At 44.2% G+C, this 18528-nt stretch overlaps 1 protein-coding gene across 3 annotated transcripts in view; it reads right to left on the bottom strand.

Annotated features, from left to right (window-relative positions):
* FBN2 (fibrillin 2) overlaps nt 1-18528 on the bottom strand; it is a 617508-nt gene that overhangs the window by 266685 nt on the left and 332295 nt on the right. For 2 of the 3 annotated variants that reach the window (XR_004537713.1, XM_033928968.1), the window contains exons 18-19: nt 13265-13390; nt 8913-9038 (exon numbers count right to left, since the gene is read on the bottom strand). Coding sequence is in view for 2 of the 3 variants with exons in the window: in XM_033928968.1 (XP_033784859.1) it covers nt 8913-9038; nt 13265-13390 (252 nt within the window). In the remaining variant the exon portion in view is untranslated. The remainder of the gene's footprint in view (nt 1-8912; nt 9039-13264; nt 13391-18528) is intronic. The other variant, XM_033928969.1, reaches the window with a different exon arrangement.

The raw sequence follows: 18528 nt of genomic DNA, 5'->3' as shown, positions 1-18528 counted from the left end.
AGAACCGGGTCCACTTCTGATGGTAACATTGGAGGGTGGCCGGTTTCCTTGAGGCATCCAGGATGCGACGGACAGGCTGAGAGAGATTCTCTGGAGAGGTCAGCCCGAGAGAAACCAAGCTGTCAGGTGGAGCGAGGACAGATTGGGATGCAGTAGAGACTGATGCTGCTGTGTAAGTAGAGTAGGAAACACAGGAAGAGGAATGGGCTCCCTGGAGCTGAGCTGGAGTAGGAGGGAGAACCAGTGTTGGTGAGGCCACCGAGGGGCGATGAGAATCATGGTGGCTTTGTCCCTGCGGAGTTTGAATAACGTCCGCAACATCAGAGGTAGTGGAGGAAAGGCATAGAGGAACCGATCCGTCCAGTCGAGCAGGAATGCATCCGGGGCCAGACGATGAGGAGAGAAGAGTCTGGAACAGAACTGGGGCAGCTGATGGTTGTGAGGAGCTGCAAAGAGGTCCACCTGAGGGGTGCCCCACTGAGCAAAGATGGAGCGGAGTGTGGGGGGATCCAGAGTCCACTCGTGAGGTTGAAGGATGCGGCTGAGATCGTCGGCCAGGGAGTTCAGTTCGCCCTGGATATAGACAGCCTTGAGGAAGAGACTGCGGGCCGTGGCCCAGGTCCAGATGCGGATGGCCTCCTGACAGAGGAGGGTAGATCCGGTGCCGCCTTGCTTGTTTATGTAGTACATGGCGACTTGGTTGTCTGTGCACAGGAGAAGAACCTGAGGGTAGAGAAGGTGCTGGAAGGCCTTGAGGGCATAGAACATGGCCCTGAGTTCCAGGAAATTGATGTGATGTTGACGCTCCTGAGGGGTCCAGAGTCCCTGAGTGCGAAGTTCTCCCAGGTGAGCTCCCCATGCATAGGGGGAGGCATCTGTGGTTATGATCATGGAGTGAGGGGGTAGATGAAAGAGTAGACCCCTGGAAAGATTGGATGAGTTCAACCACCATTGAAGAGATTGCTGAAGAGACGATGTCACAGAGATGGGATGAGAAAGAGGATCGGTGGTCTGTGACCATTGGTTGGCTAGAGTCCATTGAGGTGTCCTGAGGTGGAGTCGCGCCAGAGGAAGCACATGGACCGTCGAGGCCATGTGGCCCAGGAGGACCATCATCTGTCGAGCTGGAATGGAGTGATGAAGGAGCACCTGGCGGCAGAGGTGGAGCAGGGTCCGTTGGCGGTCGGAGGGGAGAAACGCCCTCATGAGAGTGGTGTCGAGAACGGCTCCAATAAACTGAAGTCGCTGTGTGGGAAGCAGATGCGACTTGGGGCAGTTGATCTCGAACCCCATAACTGAAACATGGTTATCCGAAGGGGAAGAAGCATATCTTTCCTTCTGCTGTCCCCCCAACTACGATTTTGTTTGGAACCATCGCCATAAACGTAAAGGCGGGGGGCTAGCCATAATCTTTCTTAAAAACCTAATTAAACTTCAGGACCAATCAGTTAACAATTCCACTATTGAATATCTTCACTTCAAAGCAAACTCTTTAAACAACACTGACTTTCTTTTACTATATATCCCCCCTCCAATTGACTACTCAAAACTATCTCTACTTCATAATCTACTCTTTGATTTTTGCTCAACAGCTAACTGTCCAACCATTCTTGGTGACTTTAATATCCATTTTGATAATTACAATAACCCACAAACCTTGGAAACCATCAATTTGTTCAAAGACCTTGACTTGCAAATACTAATACATGAACCCACTCATCAAGCCAAACATACATTAGATATGATCCTTATCCCTGCTTCTCAATCCTTATCCCACTCGATTCCGAACATTCTTTCCATTCCCTGGTCTGATCATTGCTTAATCGCTTTAAATCTTTATTTCCCCAATCAAAAGACATTAAACCACTCTATTCAAACTAAAACAGTCTCATATAGGGATTTTTCTCATTTAGAAAGCTCTGACATTTCTTCTATATTCAGTCCCTCTATCACTATTCCATCATTTGAAACTATTGAAGACCAACTCCATTATTGGAATTCTAACCTAGAATCTATATTAAATATTAAAACACCAATAATAACGAAAACAATAGTCAATAGAAGAATAAAAAATCCGTGGTACTCTAAAAAGCTATCTTTAATAAAAAAGCAACTTCGTGCTGCAGAAAGGAAATGGCGTTCTGCTAAAACTCCTTTCAACCTTCAAAAATTTAGGGACACTTCTCTTTATTATAAAAGTGAAATCAATCAAGAAAAAAAATCTTACTATAATAATAAAATTCAAAAGGCCAAAAATTCTTCTGCCCTCTTTAACATTCTAAAATTTGTTAACCCGGAAAAAAGAAATAAAAACACATCAATGCAAAAATCAATATTAACATCACAAGAACTTGCAGACCATTTCTGCTAAAAAATATCGAAAATAAGACAAACATTCTCGACTAATATAGTAACCTCTTCTAATTGCGAAAACTTATCCACAGAAAATTTCATTCCAACATCCAAATGCTCAAATTTCAGAACTCCAACCATAAACGATATTGAAAGACATCTTAAGTCAATTAACCTAAAAGGTTCTCCTATGGAACTAATTCCTCCATTTTACCTAAAAAAATTTTTTTCAAATTTTGGTCCATTTATTCTATCACTTATACTAAAAAGTTTTTCTTCTGCTACTGTACCTAGTACTTGGAAATCCTCTACTGTTACACCAATCGTAAAAGACTTCAAATCTAGTCTAGATGACTCATCCAACTACCGTCCCATATCAAACCTACCATTTCTAATGAAATTAACGGAAAAACTGGTTTTCGAACAGCTTTCAGAATTCATCGAATCCACTAACGCATTACACCCCAACCAAACAGGTTTTCGAAAATATCACAACACCGAATATTCGATGATTGGCCTTGTTACAAATATTCACTACTTTCTGGACCATCACAAATCCGTAGCACTCTTTTCCTTAGACTTAACTGCAGCCTTCGATACCATAGACCACGAAATTCTTCTCAACCGTCTACAATCATTAGGGATTGACGGCCAAATCTTACATTGGCTAACATCCTTTCTTTCAAACCGAACCATGAGAGTTAAATTTAATGAGTCCTACTCCGATAATTTTTCCTTATCTTCTGGTGTTCCACAAGGATCTATATTATCCCCTCTGCTATTTAATATTTTCTTATCCCCATTTATCACCATGTCTCAGTCATTAGGATTTACAACCTTTTCATATGCAGACGATATTCAACTACTGCATCCTCTTAATCCAGAAAACATTGAAGAAATAAATACTATTACTAACAAATTAGAAAAAATGAAAACATGGTTAAACAATAACAAATTAGCTTTAAACACTCAAAAAACAAAAACCATGCTTTTTACTTGGAAGGGAGACATACTTCAAAAAACACCATTCAAACTTGACAATATTCCATTAGAATCAGTACCCAAATTGAAAATCCTCGGTGTAATAATCGATGTTGATTTATCCTTTCATGATCACATCAGTGCAATAGTTAAAACCTGTTTCTACAGATTACGGCTTCTACGTTCGATCTCTACTTTCTTGGAAACTAAATCTCTCAATATCTTAATCCATTCTCTCATCATTTCTAAACTGGACTATTGTAACGCTCTCCTAATTAACATAACTCAAAAAGAAAACAGACGTCTCCAAATTATCCAAAATACAGCAGTTAAATTAATATTTAATGCAAAGAAATTCGATCACGTTTCCCCTTTACTAATTAAATTACACTGGCTGCCCATAACCCATCGAATTACCTTTAAAATATTATTTTTAGTCTATAAAACGTTAAGCACCAATGAACCTCAATTTATTTCAAAAATGATTGTCCCACACAATTCTGCTCGTTCTTTAAGATCTTCTTCATCTAATTTACTTTCAGTCCCATCGCTAAGAATCATAGGTACTAGACGCAATGATATATTCTCAGTAAAAGCTCCCACATTATGGAATGCCCTCCCAAATTTTATTAAAAACGAAACCGACCTTGTGGTATTTAAGAAAATCTTAAAACATACTTATTCCAGGACGCATTTGACTTATAAAACATTGTCCTTATAGGTATCTGTATTCTTCTTTTTTTCTCTTAACCCATTATTACCTTATTTGTTTTTATCCTTTGATGTCAAACTCTAACAAATAACAAGATTGTAACTTCTCCCCTCTCTTCCCACCCTTTTCTGTTTGTCAATCTTCGTTTGTCCCAAAAGTGATTTTATTAAATTAAATGTATGTCTGTCTCTTAAGTGACCTTGTAACCTAAATTTTATTACCACACTCTGATGGTTTTTTAACTGTACATCGCTTAGATTTTATGATAAGCGATTCATCAAATAAAGGTAAACTTGAAACTTGAAACTTGAGATGGTGTACTGAGTGGCTTGTAGCACAAGTGGAGACGTAGGTGCTTTTACCAACCAATCGTCCAAGTAGGAGAACACCTGGAGGTTGTGAGACCTGAGAAAGGCCACCACCACAATAAGGCACTTGGTGAACACCCTGGGCGATGATGCGAGGCCAAAGGGTAGCACCTTGTACTGATAGTGGCGGTGCTGTATCTGAAATCGGAGGTAGCGACGTGAATTCAGATGGATTGGAATGTGAGTGTAAGCCTCTTTGAGGTCCAGGGAACATAGCCAGCCGTGTTGAGAGAGAAGAGGATAAAGCGTGGCCAGGGAGAGCATTCTGAACTTTTCCTTGACCAGACACTTGTTGAGGTCCCGGAGATCGAGGATGGGACGAAGGTCTCCTGTCTTCTTGGGAACCAGGAAGTAGCGGGAGTAGAATCCCTGACCCCTTTGGTCTGTGGGAACCTCTTCGATGGCATTGAGGAGAAGGAGGGATTGGACCTCCCTTAGGAGGAGAAGGGACTGGGAGGAGTGGGACGCAGACTCTATAGGAGGGTTGTCTGGTGGAAGAGTCTGGAAGTTGAGAGAGTAGCCGTGGCGGATGATGTTGAGGACCCACAGGTCTGATGTGATGACCTCCCAACGGTTGAGGAAGAGTTGGAGACGTCCTCCGATTGGCTGAGGAAGAGGTAATGATGGTGGAAGACTGGCTATGCCCTGGAGAAAGGAATCAAAAGGGCTGAGATGGTTTTGACGGAGGAAGAGGCTTGGCAGGTTGGTGAGATTGAGAGCGAGCCTGAGTGTGTTGTTGTTGACGAGGTCTGCGAGGCTGCTCTTGGGGCGGGTTGAGAGGCCTGGCCGAGAACCTGCGCTGGTAAGAGGACTGTGGTCTATAAGGACGAGCAGGTGGAGCCTTCTTTTTAGGTTTTACCAGAGTGTCCCATCTGGTCTCATGTGCTGAGAGCTTCTGGGTGGTCGAATCCAGGGACTCCCCAAAAAGTTCGTCCCCAAGACAGGGTGCGTTAGCTAGGCGGTCTTGGTGGTTGATGTCAAGATCAGATACCCTCAACCAGGCCAGACGTCGCATGGCAACAGCTATGGCAGACGCTCGGGAGGTCAGCTCAAATGAATCATAAATAGAGCGCACCATGAATTTCCGCAGTTGAAGGAGGCTGGAAATTTGTTGTTGAAAGAGTGGAACTTTGCGTTCAGGGATGCATTTTTGTAGGGCGGATAGTTGTTGTACGAGATACTTCATATAAAATGAGAAGTGAAATGTGTAATTATTCGCCCTGTTGGCTAGCATGGCATTTTGATAAAGGCGTTTGCCAAACTTATCCATCGTTTTGCCTTCTCTGCCAGGAGGGGTGGAGGCATAAACACTGGAGCCCTGAGTTTTCTTTAATGTAGACTCAACTAGGAGAGACTCATGGGGCAATTGAGGTTTGTCAAAACTCGGAATTGGGATGACCCTGTATAGGCTGTCAAGCTTACGAGGAGCTCCGGGAACAGTGAGTGGATTTTCCCAATTTTTATAAAAAGTTTCCCGCAGTATGTCATGGATGGGTAACTTGAGGAATTCTTTGGGAGGTTGTTCAAAGTCCAAGGCATCCAGAAAGGCCTGGGACTTTTTGGAGTTGGACTCTAAAGGAATAGAAAGAGCCGCCGACATCTCCCTGAGGAATTTGGTGAAAGAGGATTACTCAGGCTTGGAAGTGGTATCGGGCACTGAGGGTTCCTCGTCTTTGGATGATGCGTCCTCCTCGGTACCGGGTGGGGATTCTTCCCATAAGTCCGGGTCCCTGATATCAGTGTGCGCACGCCGAGATGGCGGGGTGGAAGGCTCGGTGTGGCGGGTCTTAGAAAGAGACTTGCCAGAGCGCATGGAGACGGTACCGGGAGAGGAAGACCGGTGTTGACCCCTGTCCCGGGAAGAGTGGTGCCGTTCTGGGTCCCGGGGAGACCGGTGCCCTTCCTGGTCCCGAGGAGGATCGACCTCAGAGCGGGTCTGTACCACAGGACGAGAACGGAGTGGTTCAGCCGAGAGGATTGGCATGGAAGTGTTGAGTGGCACCGAGGGGGTGGACACCGGTGGGATGGTGCGAGGCTCGGGCCGGTCTGGTACCGAAAGAAGTGGTGCCAATAGGGTCGGTAGCAGGTGCTGGAGTTGTTGCTGCAGCTGTTCCTGCAATTTGTCTTGGAGTATGGCTGCGATGCGGTCATCCAGGGATGGCACCGGTACCGCTTTTTTCTTTTTCGGTTCCATAGGTGCTGCTCCACGCCCCGGCGATGAGGAGGCCGATGACGAGGCACTAACCGAGATCGGGGCGGAGCGTTTGCGGGGTCGGCGTGAGGCCGGGAGGACCGGCGTCGCCACTGTGGCAGGTGGGCGCTCAAGGGAGGTGGAAGGCTTCTTAGTCGGCTTACCTGGTGCCAGCGACCCCGAGGAAGGATCGGGCGTCGTCGAAGTGGTCGGTGCCGTCTTTTGCGGTACCGTCGACGTCGCGGCAGTCTCCATAGCAGATCCGGTACCGAAAAGGATGTTCTGCTGGATCTGCCGATTTTTTAAGGTGCGTTTCTTAAGAGTGGCACAGCGGGTGCAGGTGTCAGCCCGATGCTCTGGACCCAAACACTGTAGGCACCAATTGTGTGGGTCAGTGAGAGAGATCGGGCGTGCACACCGCTGGCACTTCTTAAAGCCCGGTTGAGGGGGCATGAAGGGAAACACAGCCTCCGCAAAATCAAAGCCGGAGGCTTGTATGATGGCAACAGGCCCCGCCGGGGCCGGCCTGAAAAATAAAGAAAAAACAAAGTTGTTTTTTTTTTTTTTACTATTTAGAACGGAAAAAGAAACCCGAAGGGAAAAAGAGAAAAAACAAGAAAATAACGCGAACGGGAAGGCAAAAAGGAAGTTTTCAACGGCCGTTGAAACCACATGCGTCTTCTTCGCTCCGCGGAAACGAAGAAACTGGGGACCACGCACTCCTCCGTCGGGCGGGAAGGCACTCGCGCATGCGCGGTGCGGCCAACTAGAACTTTCTAGTGAAAAATGTCCGTACCGGGGCTCCGTAGGTGACGTCACCCATGCGTTAAGAATATGCTGCCTGCTTGTCCTGGGATAAGCTTAAAATCAAACAAAATTCAAACAGACTAACCACAAGTTCCTCTCCTCAAATGTCGAAGACTTTCAGGAAAAAGTAAGTTTTCATGGACTTGTGAAAATGTAAATACACTGGAATCTTATGGATAGCGTCAGGTAAGGCATTCCACATTTGAGGCATTCCACATTTGATTTAGCAATTAACCTTAATGAAGGCACTAGATTTAGCAATCAACCTTAATGAAGGCACTTAATGAAGGCCCCACAGGAGGGGCCTAAGCCTACTGGGCCTATTCCGGTTGGCCAGGCATCTCAGGCCCCGCCTGTGGATGGGATTTGAGCCACCTGGGCCAATCAGGCCCTAAGGCCAGCCATTCAACAGATGGCTGGCCTGTCGGACGGACGGGCTTGGCACCCATCCATCTGACCAACGATTTAAAGGTAGGGGGGTTGGGGAGCGTGGAGTTGGCCGGGGGGTTTGTATTTTAGTGGGGGTGGGGGGATAAGGGGTGTCACCGGGCCAAGAGGGCTTGGGCTCCCTCCTGGCCCCATTGGAATTGGCCGGTGGGAGGGGGGTGAGGGTGCCGCCGGGCAGGAGGGCTTGACCCCGATGTCAGTGTGGGGGGGGGTCGGGGTTCGCCAGGGCAGGAGGACTTGGGCTCCCTCCTGCCCTGATTGTGTTGGGTGGTTGGGGAGTGCCGCGGGGCAGGAGGGCTTGGGCTCCCTCCTGCCTGGATCGTTGTAGGGGGGGATTCTGTAACCGGTGTTGTTTTTGATAGACACCGGTTACAGAATCCAGCTTTTAGGTGAAGCCTAAAAGCTCTTGTTTTGGGCATTTGGGAGTTAGGCTTTTTTTAGGTTGATTATATGGTGTTAGTGTAGACGTAGTGGTGGTCCGGGCGTTTAAACAGCTGAACGTAGAGGCAGGCCATTATCAAAAAAACCTCTTTTTGGACTTTTTTTTTATAATGGACAATTTCCCCGCTTCTACTTTCAACGTTTAAGGCCTTAGGCCAAAAGGGGACTTAGATTTGTTTTTTATTATGCCCCTCCACCTTTGCAATTTACCTATTTAAAATTTGAAAAACTACAATTTTTCATCTTTTCATTCTAATAAAGTCATAAAAAGCAACATATTCCCCCTCATTCTAGATCAGATCTTAGAAATAATTAGAAAGTTCTAGAATAGATGTTTCCAATTATTTCCCAAAATGTTTTACTGAAAAATGACTTCCTAGTATTTATGATGTATGCCTCCTTGAGGGTATGTCTTACAAAAAGAAAGCAACTTGGTAAAGAATGCAATCACATTCATTTTCTGTCTCCAGTACGTACAACATCATAATCCGGGGGCTTTCTATACCACCCATACTGACACACAGAGCTTTGCAGTGTACAATATAGGAATTTACACAATGTTCAACATATCTTTGGTACCCTCATTGCTTCTCCAGGAACATAACCACATTACCTTCACAGGTGTCAGTGTCTGTCCTGAAAATATAACCCTTGGGGCATGTGCACGCATAGCTTCCAGGTGTGTTACGACACAAGCCATTGTCACACAGCAGCCTGTTCACTAAACATTCATCAATGTCTGCAAAAGATCAATATGACATTTTAGAGAAATGAAATGGCATTCTGCATCTAAGCCAGTTTAGACATACATATATCTTTGTTTTCATCTTAAACAAAGGGAATGGGACTTGATATTACTGACTTTTCTGTGCTTACAACGTGGTTTACATATTATATACCTGGGGCAATGGAGTGTTAAGTGACTTGCCCAGAGTCACAAGGAGCTGCAGTGGATATCGAACCGAGTTCCCCAGGTTCTCAGGCTGCTGTCCTTTTCAAGTCAGAAAAATAAAAATGAACCGCTACCAGGAAACATCCATACAGACACATGGATACAATAACAAACCACTAATCTACCCAAATTAAGAGGTTGCACAACAACCCCAAGGAAAATGTGGGTATTTCACATGCTAATTTTCTTCATAGATATTCAATTCCTTAATTATACTTCACCCAATAGAAAACGACAGCTTACATAATATCACAGTAGAAGACAGCAGGTAAGGACCAACTGACCCACCCAAACTCCCAGTCATCCTTCTCTATGGTACTCTATCATTTTAAATACTATTCAGATCAATGCCACCTTCCCCATATCCCAACCCTGCTTCTATCACTGCTGTTTATAACTTTATCAATTATGTTCAATTTCTACTGTGGTGCTGATCTCTACCATTCCTACAGAGGAAGATAAAATTTGGTTTTATTTTGGGACGCCAGCCAATAACTGGTTAAGCTGATATTCAGCACTAACTGGCCATCAGCTATTTTTATTTATTTCAAGCACTTATTACCCACCTAGACAATTTATAACAAAAAAATACTCACATTCAAATAAACAAACAATCAATAAATAAATACTGGTATTGATCTGAATAGTATTTAAAACGTTTCTATCTTGTATCAGATTGAATGTTTTTACCTTGTATCTCAATCACTGACTGTATGTATCTCTGTTGTAAACCGCTTTGAACTTCTGGTATAGCGGTATATAAGAAATAAAATTATTATTATTATTATTATAAAGCTATAATAACAGCATCTAACAACTCTTTCTTGTGCATCTAACCAGTGGGGTACCAAGGGGGGGTGGGGGGGCGGTCCACCCTGGATGCAGCCTTAGGGGGGTGCACAGCCGGCCCGGTCTCTATACTGCTCCCTCCCTCTTTACTTAAGCGAAATGACCGAGCAGCAAACCTCCCTCCAGTAGCGTCGGCAGCCGCAGTGCTAAACAGGCTACTTCGCGGCTTTCTCCTGCCGGTGAAGATCACAGAGGGCAATGAATGGAAGGAGCAAGATAGAGGGTGAACAGTAGATGGAAGGGGTAGAGAGAGGGAAACAGACACTGAATGGAAGTGTGGGGGAGAGGAGGGACAGCTGCTGAATGGAAGTGTGAGGGAAAGGGGGAGCAGATGCTGGAAGGAAGTGGGGAGGAGAAAGAAAAAAAGGGCATATGCAGGATTGAGGGAAGAGGATAGAGTTAGTTACTGGAAGGGGTGAGGGAAAGAGGTGGCAAGCTATAGGTAGACACAGTGAAAGAGGGAAATTTAGGACTGAATAGTAAAAAAGAATTTAGACAGAGGCAGAAAATAAATTGAGAAGGAAGACCAGGGAAGAACAGGAGGAAGGGAGCGGAGAGAGAGATGCCAGAGCAGGGGGGAAGGAGAGGAGATAGATACCAGACCAATGGGAGCATAGAAGGAGAGAAGATGCCATATAGGGGCAGAGAGATGGCAGACAGTGGATGGAAGGAAGAGAGTAACATGAAGATGAGGAAAGCAGAAACCAGAGAAGACAAAGGTAGAACAAAAATTTTCTATTTATTTATTGTTTAGGAGACATGTGTCACTATTTCTGTGGTGTTGCATTGCATGCAGAGTTCAGCTTCTTGCTGGTTCAATTTAAACTTTGTCTATCTATTTCTATTTTATCCCCCCTTTTACAAAACTGTGCAGCGTAAAACATGGTCTAAGTCACAAAAACCCACCTAAACTCACCAGATAAGCACTAAAAACACATAAAACAGACCCCCACACACTACCCCAGTGATCACCGACCCCACCCCCACCTCCATAAAAATATTAATCACACCTTTAAAATTCAGCCTCCAGACCATCATCACCTGGCCGCCTGGCATAGGAAAGCCTAGTCGTCCAGCACATAGGCAGCTTAAGTCGTCTTGGGGTGGGTTAGGGACCCATAGAGAGGAGGACCCATGCCCATAAGCCCCTGTAATCACTGCATTGATACCGAAACATGTGCACTCCCCTATACACCTCCAAAACCCTTTTTTACTGGCATATAAGTGGCTCCTGCAGCCATATGGGCTATTGGGGTGGTAGATAAATGGGTCTAGGGGATTCTGGAGGTGGTTTGGGGGGCTCACCGTGACCTATAAGGGAGCTGTAGTGAGGAGAAGACATGGCGCCCTTTTTGTGAAGTTCACAGCAGTGTCCTGTAAGGTACCCCACTATTTAGGTGCCATGTCTGGGTGTTCAGTAAATCACTTTGCAGACCCCTCCCACGTCCAACAGGGCTTGTTCTAGGCGTTTTTGACTTGGACGAAAAGTTGGACAGAAATGTGGTATAAAGATGGACGATTTAGCGGCTTGGACGATCAGATCGGTAGGATGTATAATTAGATGATTTTCGAAACAAAAAAAATTTTGGACATATTTTTCAAAAATGTGTCCTAGGCTGTTTTTTACTTTGGACGACTTGCGAGTTGGACACAAATGGACTTAAGCGTCCCTTTCGATTATGCCCCTGCAGGTCTTTACTACATAATCGCATAATCCACATGACTGGACCAGCTACTGAGAAGGCAGACTGAGCTGTACTAGCATAATGCACCACATCTTGCCTTCCCACATCCAGACTGTCCATTAATACATAATACTTACCTAGACAACATACTGTACCACATTTTGTCCAGTGAATTAATGCCTGCACCTCCCATCTCTCATACTACAGCTGTCTTGGACTCTGGCCTTCATTTTGTTACCTTTTTTTTAATGCCCATTTAACGCATTACAGATTAAAGATTTATAGGGCTAGTGAAAAATATATTACAATCAAACCTCAAAAACTTTCATTAGAAACAAAACTTATCTTACCTATTAAACAAAGCTACTTTTAAAAAGAAAGGAGGAAAGGCTTCTGAGTGCACAGGTTCAAATTGCTTTTAAAACTTTTCTAGAACCACCCAATCAATCATAGGCAGAAAAACCTCCATTTGCCGTAATTTATATTTAAATATTAAAGCACAATCAAAAGCACTTTTTAATAATATCAAAAACATCTTTCAAATTTGTGTCAAAAAATCACTCTTAAGGATCCAGGCCAAGGTCCAACAGTGTTTAGCCTCTCTTCTTCAGGGACCAATGGACTCAAAAATTTCAAAAAGAGGTGCTCAAATCACAGCAAAATGATGGTGGAAGGAAGATTTTATGCCTATGATGGTGTTATGCTAGAAAGGTTTTAAAGTAATTGAACATAAGTGCCTGGAGGTTTTCCCTTCTTTCTTTTTTGAAAGTAGCTTTTTTATTATTATTATTTAAATTTGTTTTGTTTAATATTTAAGATAGATTTTGTTTCTAGTGAAAGTTTGCTGAATTTTTGATCACTAACATTTATAGATATTGGCTTGAAAAACATGAATGCAAAATAAAAGCATTCATGGTTTAGGAGATCCTTGGTGTAACTGAGGGCAATAATTGGAAGTATGCAGACTTTATGAGTACTTTCACCCAGGGGAGTTTGCACCAATGATCACATAACTTAAGGTTACCTGCAGAGAGTGCACCTTCTTGTTCTGGTGGTCAATATTTGGTGGGCAATAAATATCAGACTGTTATTCCTCACTCTGCCTCCAGAGTTTGCAGGTGTAGAGTATGTGTGTTGCTGAGCAGTGAGCACAATTTTCCTAAGCAGGCATATTGAACCCCCCCACTCCACCATTTCATGAACAAAAATGGCATTGTTACTTGCAGAAAGGGCAGTTATGAATATTGCTCTCAATATGGAAAAACAAACCATGGAAATACATTAAGAAGTGTTGTTTATGACTACAATACTTGACATACAACCCAGTTCTTGTGAAGTATTACCCCCAACTAACCCACAGAAGAAACTGACATAAATACACTGAAATTTAAGGCAAATCTGATTCAATTTTTTTGTGTGTTAGCATATAACCTGCTTTTTCTCCCTTCCATCACAAGCCACAAAGATACAGCTACTTACCAACACAGTTTCTACCAGAGGTGTCCAATTCATATCCATTGTTACAATTACAACGATAGCTTCCACGAAGGTTTTCACAAATTCCATTGGAGCAAATGTCAGGGTCCAGTGTACATTCATTAATATCTGTATTGAACCAGGACGGAAGGGATATATGTGGCAAGATTGCATCTTTGTATTGCACAATTGTAAAACTGAAAAGCTATTACAATGTGAAGTGGGAAGGTCATCAAGCATGCTCAGCCATGAAAGTTCAGTGCAACACATGGGAGGGGCAAAAACAGAAGACAAGTTTGTACATCTCAGTGCACTACGGAAGCTTTTAAGTGTCAACAATAAGCAGTATCACAATAATAAAAAAATAATCGAGGCAGCCCTGCAAAATTAATATAAACATAAATTTAGATGTAGAGGTGTGCACTGTCCCATGGATGACCTGTGTTTGATTCTGAGTCGGCCTTCTGCTCCCCACCCCCAGAATAATCTGATTTGAGATACTGAGACAATGCAATGGCAACACTCATCAAGACCAACTGCGGCAAGGAGGCCAAGTTCCTGGAGGTGCTAGGGGATTGCTTCCTGGAACAAATGGTAAAAGAGCCGACAAGAGGCAACGCCACCTTGGACTTGGTCCTAAATGGCCTCACGGGACCGATAACAGAAGTGGAAGTCATGGTTCCACTGGGAACGAGTGATCACAATGTAATCAACTTTAAACTTGACATCGGGAAAGGGAAACATGCCAAAACCTTAACCACCACCTTAAACTTTAAAAAGGGTAAATACGATCGCATGAGAGCCATGGTAGAAAAACGACTCGAGAAGATGATGGACAAACTTGAAACGGTAGATCAGGCATGGTCCCTACTGAAAAATACTATCACAGAAGCACAAGATCTCTACATTCCGAGGATTTCCAAAGATCGGAGAACAAAGAGCAAAAGAGAACCGGCATGGCTTACCATACAGGTGAAGGAAGCCATAAAAGAAAAGAAGGACTCTTTCAAAAAATGGAAATGCATAAAGACAACCGAAGCCTGGAACAAACATAAAGATGATCAGAAGAAATGTCACAAGGCGGTGAGGGATGCCAAACAGGAATATGAGGAAAAAATAGCCCAGGAGGCCAAAAATTTCAAGCCCTTTTTTAGATACGTGAAAGGGAAAAAACCTGCAAAAGAGGCAGTGGGACCCCTGGACGACGAGGGACGAAAAGGGTACATCAAGGAAGATAAACAAATCGCAGACAAACTAAATTCCTTCTTTGCGTCCGTCTTTACGAAGGAGGACACCTCAACAATACCTGAAGCGGAGAAAGTGTTTGCAGGAGAAATAGAAGATAGCCTCACCACAGTTGAAGTGGACTTACAGATATACTATCAGATCGACAAACTTAAAAGTGACAAATCCCCTGGACCGGATGGAATTCACCCGAGAGTCTTAAAGGAATTGAAGGTTGAAATCGGAGAGTTATTGCAAAAACTTGCAAACCTGACAATCAGAACTGGACAGATACCGGACGACTGGAGGATAGCAAACGTCACGCCAATTTTCAAAAAAGGATCGAGAGGGGAACCGGGCAACTATAGGCCTGTGAGTCTTACGTCTGTCCCCGGCAAGATGGTTGAAGCACTGATCAAGGATAGCATAGTCCGGCACTTGGACGCACACGACTTGATGAAACCCAGTCAACATGGATTCAGGAAAGGGAAATCATGTTTGACGAATTTACTCCAATTTTTTGAGACCGTGAACGAGCAAATTGATAGTGGGAAGCCGGTGGACATAATATACTTGGACTTCCAGAAAGCGTTCGACAAAGTTCCACACGAAAGACTTCTCAGGAAACTACAAAGCCATGGCATAGAGGGAGATATACAAAGATGGATAGGCAAATGGCTGGAAAACCGAAAGCAGAGAGTGGGCATAAATGGGAAGTTCTCCGACTGGGAGAAAGTGACTAGTGGTGTACCCCAGGGCTCGGTACTTGGGCCGATCCTTTTTAATATTTATATCAATGACCTGGAGGAAGGAACATCCAGTGAGATCATCAAGTTTGCAGACGATACAAAACTATGCCGGGCAATCAGAACGCAGGAGGATAGAGAGGAACTCCAGAGCGACTTGTGTAGGTTAGAAACATGGGCGGAGAAATGGCAGATGAAGTTCAATGTGGAGAAATGCAAGGTTATGCATTTAGGCAATAAGAATAAGGAATACGAGTATACAATGTCAGGTGCAACTCTGGGGAAGAGTGAACAAGAAAAGGACCTGGGTGTACTGATAGATAGGACCCTGAAGCCGTCGGCACAATGTGCGGCAGCAGCAAAGAAGGCAAATAGAATGTTGGGCATGATAAAGAAAGGAATCTCGAGTAGATCGGAGAAAGTTATAATGCCGCTTTATAGGGCAATGGTCAGACCACACTTGGAATACTGCGTCCAACATTGGTCTCCCTACCTAAAGAAGGATATAAAACTGCTGGAGAGGGTGCAGAGACGAGCAACAAAACTGGTGAAGGGTATGGAGAAACTGGAATACGAGGATAGACTTATAACATTAGGATTGTTCTCCCTTGAGAAAAGGAGACTGCGTGGGGATATGATCGAGACCTTCAAAATACTGAAAGGAATCGACAAAATAGAGCAGAGAAGATTATTTACATTGTCCAATTTGACACGGACTAGAGGACATGTAATGAAGCTAAGGGGGGACAGGTTCAGGACTAATGTCAGGAAGTTCTGCTTCACTCAGAGAGTGGTTGACACCTGGAATGCCCTCCCAGGGGAGATTATTGCGGAATCTACCGTCCTAGGCTTCAAGAGCAAACTAGATGCATTTCTCCTTAAGAGAGGCATATAAAGATATGGTGGACTATAAATTATGCCAGGTGTACACCTGGCAGGGCCTCCGCGTGTGCGGATCGCCGGACTTGATGGACCAAAGGTCTGATCCGGAGATGGCAGTTCTTATGTTCTTATGTTCTTATGACCCTTTAACTAAAGAGCATTAAATGTTTCCATTTACTGATCCTTAGCTGCAAAGATTAAAGAGCTGGAAGGGTTAAATCCATGTAGCAAATGCAGAAAGTATGCCCAGTGTTTCCCCTGCATTTAGCATACAGGGAAGACAATTACCACTTGGGCACCACATTACATATTGGCAGAAAGAGCCTGATTCCATGGGAGTGGCCTAAGGGATCTGGCCATTTAGAGTCTTAGGCCACTCCCAGTGCATCCCAGAATGCACTGAGAGGCCTAAGATTCCAGTTGGCCTAGGTGCCTAAGGCCCCTCCCTATGGCATCCCTCCTGCCGGTGATCTTCGGGGGTAGTGGCAGGAGGATTTGGGCACTGCTTCTGCCATGGGCATTCAGGGGGAGAACCTTTGGGGGGCTCCGGCAGGAGAGACTGAGCATCCCTTCTGCCGGAGATTATTTTGGGGTTAGCGGCAGGAGGGATTGGGCATCCCTCCTGCTGTGGACAGTGTGGGGAGTTCAGGGGTGGTGGCGGCAGTGAATGAACATATGACACAACTGTAGATAAGAGGTGACTTTGTAAAGGCTTTTAAAAACCTAATCCTAACACAGTAGTGACTGATAGAAAGGACTGCTTGAAGTATTCTACTCAGTTTAAGGTTGCTATCTGTAGCTACAAAATCTATTATAGAGCTTATAATCTTATAGAATTTGCACTGCTATTGCCCTGTTATTGAATTAACTTTGAAGCAAGTATTAGAAGTACATCAGGTTATATTATAACAGACTAGCTGATGCCCCGGCGTTGCACGGGTATTTAATTATAGCAATAACACTGTAAATGGATTCAAATAAAGATACTTTATAGTGGTGAATGAAATTATTTTTTTACAGCTTAATAAAAAGTACAATATTCAAATTATAATGTGAAATATTTGACAAAATGAATACAATAAAACTAACGCAAAATGTGATTATAAACAACATTTTTAGTTTCACCTCCAGGAGCAAGAACATATAAATTCTTGGGTGAACCCACCCTTGAGCAAGCAACATAGAGTTGTGGGCCGAGAGACCCCCAGAACATATCACCCCAGGTAGTGAGGGATCTGCATACCAAGTTTCGTTCAAATCGGTCAAGCCGTTTTTGAATTACTGTGAGAATGGCAGCTTTTTACATTTTTTCCATTGACATGAATGGGTGAAATTTGATTTTCTGTTTGTAGCTCCGCCCACGTGTGCAGGTGGGCCGCGAGACCCCCAGAACATATCACCCCAGGTAGTGAGGGATCTGCATACCAAGTTTCGTTCAAATCGGTCAAGCCGTTTTGAATTACTGTGAGAATGGCAGTTTTTTACATTTTTTCCATTGACTTGAATGGGTGAAATCTGATTTTCTGTTTGTAGCTCCGCCCACGTGTGCAGGTGGGCCGCGACACCCCCAGAACATATCACCCCAGGTAGTGAGGGATCTGCATACCAAGTTTCGTTCAAATCGGTCAAGCTGTTTTTGAATTACTGTGAGAATGGCAGCTTTTTACATTTTTTCCATTGACATGAATGGGTGAAATCTGATTTTATGTTTGTAGCTCCGCCCACGTGTGCAGGTGGGCCGCGAGACCCCCGAACGTATCACCCCAGGTAGTGAGGGATCTGCATACCAAGTTTCGTTCAAATCGGTCAAGCCGTTTTTGAATTACTGTGAGAATGGCAGCTCTTTACATTTTTTCCATTGACATGAATGGGTGAAATCTGATTTTATGTTTGTAGCTCCGCCCACGTGTGCAGATGGGCCGCGAGACCCCCGAACGTATCACCCCAGGTAGTGAGGGATCTGCATACCAAGTTTCGTTCAAATCGATCAAGCCGTTTTTGAATTACTGTGAGAATGGCAGCTCTTTACATTTTTTCCATTGACATGAATGGGTGAAATCTGATTTTATGTTTGTAGCTCCGCCCACGTGTGCAGATGGGCCGCGAGACCCCCGAACGTATCACCCCAGGTAGTGAGGGATCTGCATACCAAGTTTCGTTCAAATCGATCAAGCCGTTTTTGAATTACTGTGAGAATGGCAGCTCTTTACATTTTTTCCATTGACATGAATGGGTGAAATCTGATTTTATGTTTGTAGCTCCGCCCACGTGTGCAGATGGGCCGCGAGACCCCCAGAACATATCACCCCAGGTAGTGAGGGATCTGCATACCAAGTTTCGTTCAAATCGGTCAAGCCGTTTTTGAATTACTGTGAGAATGGCAGCTTTTTACATTTTTTCCATTGACATGAATGG

Source organism: Geotrypetes seraphini, chromosome 1 (genome assembly GCF_902459505.1).
Source record: "Geotrypetes seraphini chromosome 1, aGeoSer1.1, whole genome shotgun sequence".
NCBI lineage: Eukaryota > Metazoa > Chordata > Amphibia > Gymnophiona > Dermophiidae > Geotrypetes > Geotrypetes seraphini.
Note: the sequence above shows the minus strand (reverse complement) of the source record. Positions and strands in the feature narration are given on the sequence as shown.